The sequence below is a fragment of the Vombatus ursinus genome, unplaced genomic scaffold (assembly GCF_900497805.2).
Source record: "Vombatus ursinus unplaced genomic scaffold, bare-nosed wombat genome assembly UNPS02014768.1, whole genome shotgun sequence".
NCBI classification, from domain to species: domain Eukaryota; kingdom Metazoa; phylum Chordata; class Mammalia; order Diprotodontia; family Vombatidae; genus Vombatus; species Vombatus ursinus.
In genome coordinates this window covers 11,484,514-11,493,694 of record NW_020954546.1, presented here as the reverse complement: position 1 = coordinate 11,493,694, position 9,181 = coordinate 11,484,514, and the positions used below count along the sequence as shown (strand labels likewise).

Genomic DNA, 9,181 nt, shown 5'->3' with positions numbered 1-9,181 from the left:
ACACACACACACACACACACACACACACACACACACACACAAATTGCTGTGTGTCACTCCATTTCCATCCATTGGTCAACCATCTCTTCCTGTCCTCCAGGGCCCAGTGTGATGCCTTCCTACCTAAGTGTGGTTCCTCCCTAGTTCCCACATTCCTGGAACATCTCTCCCTAGGAGTACGAAACACAAACTTGGCCCAGGGCCTCCGAAGGAGCATTTGCCAAAGTTCTGTTCCCCAAGTGCATGTATCCCAGTGTCTTCTCCCTGCCAGGGCCCCGTGCCAGGCTTCACCTGTCCTAGTGAAAATGGAGCTGGAACCATAAGGTTAAATACATCACTTGGCCAAAGGGACAGGTACATTTTTACAAACTTTCACAATGCCGCAGGTAGGTGGCACCATAAATTAGAATACTAGATTTAAAGACAGGAAGACCCAGTTTCAAATCCAGCCTCAGACACTTACTAGCTGTGACCCTAGGCAAGTCACTTAACCCTGTTTGCCTCAGTTTCCTCATCTGTCAAATAAACTGGAGAAGGAAATGACAAAATACTGCAGTATTTCATGTATGTATGATATAGATACAAATATACAGACATACCCCTAGACATAATTAAGATAGGCTCTTTAAGCAAAAGGGAGTCAATCCAGGCAGGACCCTCCTCCCAAAGGGGTGATTGTGCTGCAAGTACTACTGATAGAAGAGAAATGAACATCCATAAGGGGGACCCTCCAATGCCACCCCATTAAACCACTACCTATGAGATAAAAGATTTCGACTAGGTGGCCTGTGAGACCCGTTCCCGCCCCAAACCTCCATCCTATGCTCTATGAGGAGTGTTGTCACACTCTGCTTAATGAATGGTTTTTTGAATGAATGAATGACTGAATCGACGAAGGTCAATGTTCAGAAGACTTCCATCTGCTCATTCAGCATCATGTGCGTACACACTGAACTGCACTGTCTCTGTCCAGAGGTCTAGGACTTATCTTTAGGAAGACTGTCCAGACCGAGGGATGAAGCGGGTTTTGTGGGGCCCCCTGGACCCTGTCCCAATTTGGCTCAGTTGTCTAAGGCAGAGAGGACCAGGGGAAGGGGGCAAATCGGAGTCCAGATCTGTCTGTAGCGGAACACAATGATCGTTCTCCTCAATCATTGTGGTCCCTCCCTAGCACCACAAAATACTCTAAAGTTTAGTTTCTCCTTAAAAACCCGTCCTACCAGTTGGTTTGGAGTCCTCTTCCCCAGGCCCAGGGTGTGTGCTTTGTCGGGGGTGGGGGGCGAAGCACAGCGTGACGGGGGAGGAGATGGTGGGGGAGGACCTTCTGGGTGGACCACAGAATCTCCTTCCAGAGCACATCTCTCCTTCTCCAGAGTGTGTCCTGGCTCAGACACTGTCACCCTCAAAGGGACCTTCCAACATTCCATCCATCCAGACCATGGGGCTCCCTCAAGGATGGCTCTTACCGACGCTATTGCTCCTAGTGACCAGTATCCCAGCGGAAGCCAGCCTGGGTGAGTTTGCCAGGAACAGAGGGATGGGAGATGGGGGCATCTTTCCTTCTGGATTCCTGGGGGGAGGATTGGAGGAGAAAATCAGCCTGGATTTTCTGGGCATCTTTTTAGGTTAGAGAAAGTTGACGGGGCTATGCCTGCTAGAATGTACCTCCCAACATGTTCCCAGCAGACTTTGGGGTCCCAGTCTAGAGAATGGGGGAATGAGTCAGTTCTTGGGGTGTTGGAGAGGCCGATTCACCCAGACCCCCCTCTTCCCCATCACCTGACACTGACCTGAGTGAGCATTGAGGACCCCTGAAGCGAGATGGCGAGGGTGATGAAGTAGGTCCCTGGGTACCTTCCCTCCTTTGTCTTTAACTGTTCTTTCCCTTCTCATGGTCTCAGTGCTCAGATCAAAATGAGGAGTACTGGACTTAATCCCAGATGCATTTGTTTTTTGTTTCTTTGACATTTTATTCATGCCTTTTGCTTTTACATCAGAGTCTTTTCTGGAAATACCACCCACCTTCACTCTGGAATTGAACCCTCCCTAGTAACAAAGAAAGACAGTTAAGCAGAAATAGCCAATCCAGTGACCCTGTCTGATAATGGATACTGAATTTCTCTCTACTTAAAACTTGAGTAAAGGGATCATAGGATTTAGACTTTACAGGAACTTAGAGGCCCACTAGTCTAATCTCATTTTACAGATAGGGAAACTGAGTCCCAGAGGCATCTCAGTGACTTAAGATCATAGATCTAGGGATGGAAGGGACCTCAGATGTCCCTAGCTCAACCCCCCCCCCCTTTATTTTATAGGTAAAGAACTGAGGCACAGGTCACGCAGGGAGAATTGGCCATTGAGAATCAAACTCAGGTCCTTAACTCTAAACTGGGGGTCCTTCTGCTGGACCATAGTACCTCTCTAGGTACCATCTACTTTAAGCCACACTAATAATTTTACAGTTGAGAAAACTGATCATTATATAAGTTGTGACCCATCATACATTATATTCAAAGGTTTACAGTTGGAAGGGACCTCAGGGGCTATCTCATCTAAGACCCTCATTTACAGATGAGGAATTGAAGACCAGAGAAGTGATTTATCCAAGGTCCCATAGGTGAAAAAGGCAGCATTTGAATTCAGTTCCTTTGATTCCAAACACAACACCACCTGCCTGGGTGGATGATGGCTAATGATGGCTCTAATGACCTATGAAGCCTCAAACACAAGAGGAACCCTCCTCAAGGCTGGGACTTGGGGGAGCACCTCCCATGATAGTAAAGAGTCAGCCCCCTGCCCCCTAAGAGCTAAGAAAGACCTCATAATCTTCTAGCCCAACCCCTCCAGAAGCTCAGGGTCCCACGCTAGGGTCCCCATTTGAGGCTTATCTGTGCTAAAGGCTTCAGTGGCTCCTAACGCACAAATGTGTCTCTCCTCAGTGGCTCAGCAGACTCTGTGGCACATCCGTAAGAAGCATTCCAAGCCTCAGTTTCCCCACCTGTCAAATGAGCACAGACTGTTCTCCCCTGGCTTCCTAGGGCTGGCTTGGCTGTAAAGTGAATAAACAGAGGATCTTAGGAGAAAACACTATGCTAGGGCATCAGTGGTTGGGTGTGGGAGAGGGCACAAAAAAGGAATGGGGAAGAGAAGGGCATGCACACTCCCAGTCTGCACCCAGATGGGAAATCGAGACCAGTCAAAGGACTGTCAACCACCCTATTCAGACCAGCACCTGACTTGTTAATTGGAGGGTCCAAGGGGTTACCATACTTTCTTCTGCTCCCTATTCCCACCATTGCTATCCTCTCCAATCAGACCAGATACAGTTCTCATAGAAGTAGAGGATTTCCAAACTTGAAGGCAGCCTTAGAAATCATCTAATCCATTCTACTACCTTCTCCCATTTTACAGAAGAGGAAATCAAGGCCCAGAGAAATAAAATAACTTGCCCAAGGCCTCTGAGCCACTCAGTGGCAGCGCTAAGACCAGAACCCAGATCTCCCGACTCAGCTTATGCTCTATGCCATGGCCCTGTGCTTGGTCTAGCTTTCCTGATACCGCACCTGGCCAACGTCCTCATTCTCAGCTCCTCACTTTCAGCCAGAAGGCATAGCCCTGGGGTGAGTCGAATGGTGGAGAAAGAGAGAGACAGGCAACGGCATCTGTTGTCCATTCGCTCCCCTGATGTTCAAGGGGCAGCCATCCGTCAACGAAGGGTTGGGCTCTAGAAGGTGGGGATTAACCATAAGCAGAGATGGATTGTTCTTGACCAGTTTGGCGTAAAGGGTGTTGGCCCCACCCGTTGGCCCTTCCCAGCCTCTCTGGATCAAGAACTCAGCTCTCCCTTCCCTGTCTGAGAGGGTGTGTCTCCCTTCATCCATGTAAAACAACTACATGTCTCCCATCTCCTAGCTGAAACTGCCCCAGGGTCATCCCACCTAGTCAGGGCAGTCAGTGCTTGAGGCTTTTGCTTTTCTAATTAAGACATAGTTTGGTTAGTTGGGTCAGCACCTATGGTTTCATCAGTGCTAGTTGGAACTCCCATAGTCTTAAAAGGTTATTTAGGTCACTGAAACATTCAGTTACTTACCCAGGGTGACCAAAATCTGTCAGCATCGGGGGATTGAATCCAAGACTCCTGCGCTCTGAGACCAGCCTCTTCACAGTTGACACGACCATAATTAATTGGTTTCTTATCTCATTTTCAGGTGAGCATGTGTCTCATCAGCTCAGGGGCTCCCTCAGGGGATAGGAACAGTCGACCCTTCCCTATCAGGGTCTACCGTCTGGCTAACCCCAGGGACCTGTTCCTTATCACTCTTTTTTTCCTCCTTTTGTTATCATCCACCAGAGATTGATTATACCCCGGTCCTCACCAGGAAGCCTTTGGAAGGGAGCATCACCAGCTCTACCTTTACCCTAGATCAACCCAATGGCCAATTCAACAGCCCCGACCTCAGTGACACTGATGATATATGGCTTGTGGTTGCCTTTAGCAATGGTATGTGCTGTCCACGTAAATGTCTAGGGGTAACGGGGAATAGAAGGACCTCACTGTTCCCCTCTTCGAAATGGGAGATTTGACTTGGGTGGGGATGGGACTAGGTTTGATGTCTGTCTGTTCCCTGGTTCTGGGTTCCACTGCCATCCCCCCAGCCCCAACTCCCTTTTCTCAGACCTGGAGCAAACCAAATTAAATTCAACAATTTCTTGCAAAGTACCTACTGGGTGCAAAATCAGGCAGCCTAGTGTATTCTGTAAGTAGAAAATGGTAGTATATGGCCTAGGAGTCAGGAAGAGCTGTGTTCAAATCCCACCAGACTGGCTATGTGATTCTAGCAAAGTCACTTGAGTAATCTGGGCAACTCTTTAAGACTATAAGAAAGAAAGTGGTGATCCGCTTTGAGAGAGGGGAGTTTCCTCACCGGAAGCTCCCTATTCCAAAGAAATCACAGATACAAACAGTAAAAACATCCCCAGTGTTCTGGCTTTACTGAGATGAAAAAGTGTAATCCTTGCCTTCATCCCTCAAATTCTGCCCTTTATGAAAGAATGAAAACTCATTTATTCAAAAAATTACTACGCGCCAGGCATCACCCTGAGCTAGGGCTACAAAGACAGAAATAAAAAATTCTCTGCCCTCAGGGAGCTTCCATTCTAATGAGGGAGACCACACACATAGGAGAAGGGTGATCAGGGAGGGACACTTAGGGCTGGAAAATTACAGAGGTGGTGAGTGGGGGAATAGGTATTCTATGAAGGACCTACTGTGTGCAGATGATTGCTCTAGGCACTGGGAGAGATCCAAAGTTTAGATAAGACGATCTCCCTGGCCACACCTGTCATGCAGTTGGTCACTTGCTCCCTCTATGTATAAAGCTGGTCCTAAGTGAGATGGCAATTCCCAGGGTTGGTTCTTCCCAGGCTAAGCTTCTAGGGTGTTGTCTGGGGCTGAGGTTGAGATTAGATTAGGAGGAACAGCATGGCTTCCAGAATACAGTCCTAGCATTACCTTCCACGTCTCTGGGTCTGGTCTGTGAGGAGTCAACTGCTCTGAAAATCTCAGCTGCCTTCTCGGACTCCACAGCTATCAACAACTTCACGGCTCCCCAGTCACCCCAAGGCATACCCCACGCTTCGACATTCCTGGAGAAAAAATACTACATGACTATCCAGGCCAGTCGAGCACTGTACTCCAATGAGACAAATGCCCAAGATATCCGCATCCTCAGGGTGGGTAATGAGACCAGCTGCACTGTGAACACCTGCAATGCACCTCTGCCAGGCCCTGGTCCTTACAGGTAAGTCCGATGGGAAGCTCTCCATTTTGTTTCTCCCAAGTTGAACCCAGGAATTCTCCCCTAATGTGGTTGGGAGCTGGAAAAGCTGGGGTGTCTCACCCCCACGCGCTCAGAATAGCATAGATTTAGTCATTGACAAAACCTCCTCATTTGGAAACTGAGGCCCTGAGAAATTAAATGACCACTTCAGTCACACAGGTAGTAGGTGCCAGAGGCGGCATTTGAACCCGTGGCCTTCGTCTCTGGAGTCAGGGCTTTTTCCCCACGGTAGCAGCAGGTCTGTTATTTCTAAACTCTTTACCAACAGAGGTTGGAGAATCGGAGTCGTGGGGTGTTGGTGTTTGTAAAACTTAAGGAGCTACATAAAGGCTATTATTATTATTGTATTATTATTATTATCATATTATTATTCAGTCTGAGATCAGTTATTTCACCTGGGGTGAGGGGCGGTTAGACTAAATGTTTCTTCCAGCTCTCCAGCTATGTTCCTTTGACCCCTTTATCTCTCAGCTCCAGACACTCTCTCTTCCTCTCTCCGCTGCCCCGGAACACTCTCTCCTCCACTCCTCCTACTGACCTCCCTACTAAGTCCCTACAAAAATCCCCACCTTCTACAAGAAGCCTTGTCGAACCCCCGTCACTTCCAGTGCTTTCCCTCTGTTAATTATTTCCTATTTTTCCTGGCTAGGGCTCACTTTGTATTTATTTGTTTGCCCGTCCTCTTCCCCATTTGATCGTAAGCGCCTTGGGGGCAAGGACTGTCTTTTGCCTCTTTTTGTATCCTCTGCACTTAGCACAGTGCCTGGCATATGGTAGGCACTTAATACATGTTTATTGATTGATTGACCTTCTGGGCCCATGAGCTATCTTTATTGTATCCTGCATCAGGCGGTCAGCCCTGGACTAGGCAAAGTTGTGAGGCAGCTAGCTGCCTCTTCTCTGGCTCATGCTGCCCTCTGGCCTGGAGTTTCCTCTGACCTCTGTGTGTCTCTCCTTCTACCCAAAATCTATCCATCTAACCTTCAAGGCCCATCTTAGAGCCTCCCTCCACCCTGCAGCCTTCCCAGACTACGTTGTTTCGGCAGCTGTTTCGGCCACGTCTGACTCTTCGTGATCCCTTTTGGGGTTTTCTGGGCAACCTGACTGCATCAGCCCAAGGCAATCTCGTCTTCCTCAGAGAAATGAATGTAGCCCACAGAATCACAGCATCTCAAACATAGGTCTTGGGTGGCCTCTACGGCCCCTTCTGGTTCTAAATCTGTCATCTTAGTGGATGGGATTTGTGTTTCGCCGGGCTGCACCCACAGCTGTGACTTCAGGGTGGGAAGGGAAATCAGAGCCCTTGTGGTCTGATCCGCACTGGAGCATGTGTTCTCCTGTAACACTCTGGACGAATGCAGCTTCCGCCCGAAGCCCTCTAGTGACGGCCACTTGCGACCTCCCAAGGATGCTCATTTCCCTTCAGGAAGCTTAGATTCATTTTTTCCTGACAGTAGTCTGGTATCTGCCCTCTGCCATCAATTCCTCCCAATTCTGCCCTCTGGGACCGAACGGAGAAAGTCTCACCCCTTGTCCACTGCTCTCTTCCACACCTGAAGGGGAGGTCCCAGACCTCAGTAGGTGGGGTGGAGAAGGGAGTGTTCCAGGACGTGGGAGAGAGGACCCATGTCTTCTCCCTCCCCCACAAAACAGACTAGTGGAGGGTGAGGCACCCTGTGTCAGCACGGACTTGTTAATGCTGTATAATTGTAGGCTTCATTCACTGGGGCAGAGTGTCCAAACTGCATCCTCTAGAAGCCTGGGCAGAGGGTCCATAATGACCCCCAATCCTGTGCCATTGACTCTTGTCTGCAGGGGCTCCCCAGCTTGCAAAGTTTGCTTTCAGAAAAGCTCTCCTATGATGAAAGGAGATATGGATGGTGAGGATACATGTATCTAAAGATGACTGACGCCTCAGTATCCCCGGACTCCAGGTTCTTTTGGGGGTAGTTACCAGCAGGAATCCCTGCTGATGCATCCTAACTAAACCAATCAAATGATTATAAATTAAGACATTCATGAAATAGAATAAGAGATAATAACATAGGATTAGATCAGCACTTGATGCTCCTGGTACCCATTCCCAAATGGCTGCCATCTATCGACCCACCCCCTGCCCCAGCCCCATAATGGATCTCCCAAGGAACATCGATTAGCCTTGGCTATCTCCTACACAGCAGGAGAAGGCTGGGTCAGTTACTCAGAGCAGGCACTATAGAATGTCGCTGATGGACAGCAGCCTCTCCAACCCCAGGGGAGTGGATGGACCATCAGACGGTGTCTTCCTTCTCCTCCTTTGGTCCAAAGGCTGGGGAGCATGATCAGTTGTAGGTCCAGACCACTGCTTCCCTTGCCTGCCCCCACCCCCGCCATGACTGGCTTCCTCTGCTGGGCTCCCACATCCCCCCTTAAGCCACTGGTCGTTCCTGTTCCGTCCCCAGTCTTCGGTCTCATGTCATTTTTCTATCTGTGTCTCTGCACTTCCTAGCAAAGCTCCTCCCTACCCAAATGCTTCAGACGATGTCCTACATTGTGGTTCCCCTGCACAGGCTTCTGGAGGATGTAGCCCAGGACTCAGTCCCAGATAATGAGGTTCTCTCCTGGGTTCTCAGGCCAACGCTAACTCCTGACATGAAATGCAGTGTCTGTCCATGAGGAGCTCGGAGCTTGGCTGAGTTCACCATCAGGTGTTCGTTATAATGGGGGTCTTGAGCAGATGTTCTGTCCGCCCTCCTCCTGAGGGCAGGGATGAGGCCGCCGATTCTGGCTTAGTCTAAGGAAGATATTTCCAGAGATCTTCATGCAGAAGTTGAAGGACCATTTATCAGAGACATTACAGAGGGGTAGGGAGTTCCTGCTCGGACAGGCCAGGCTGGACAAGCGCAGAGCCCCCTCCTGACTGGAGATTCTGCAGAAGGCTTCCTAGTTTGCAGTGGATAGAGCTCTGGACCTAGTCAGGAGTTCAAATCCAGACTCAGTCACTTAATAGCTGTGTGACCCTGGGCAAGTCACTTAACCTCTGTCTGCTTAGTTTCCTGGATTGTAAAATAAAAATAACAATAGCACTTAATGATAGGGTTATTGTGAGGTACAAATGAAACACTATTTGTAAAGTGCTTAGCACAGTGCCTGGCACATAGTAAGCACTTAATAATTACTCCTTCCTTCTCTCCCTCCCTCTTTTCTTCCTTCCTCCCCCCCTTCTTTCTCCTTCCTTCCTTCCTCCCTTCTTTCTTTCCTTCCTTCCTTCCTCCCTCCCTCCTTCCTTCCCTTCTCCCTTTCCTTCCTTCCTTTCTTCCTCCCTTCCTCCTTCCTTTTTTTCTCCCTTCCTTCCTTCCTTC

At 49.0% G+C, this 9,181-nt stretch overlaps 1 protein-coding gene across 1 annotated transcript in view; it reads left to right on the top strand.

Annotated features, from left to right (window-relative positions):
* Positions 1 to 9,181, top strand: part of UPK3BL2 (uroplakin 3B like 2) — a 16,661-nt gene that overhangs the window by 2,653 nt on the left and 4,827 nt on the right. Inside the window, 4 exon segments of the mRNA XM_027861528.1 lie at positions 1,374 to 1,443; positions 1,446 to 1,514; positions 4,352 to 4,501; positions 5,588 to 5,801. Coding sequence (XP_027717329.1) covers positions 1,374 to 1,443; positions 1,446 to 1,514; positions 4,352 to 4,501; positions 5,588 to 5,801 — 503 coding nt within the window.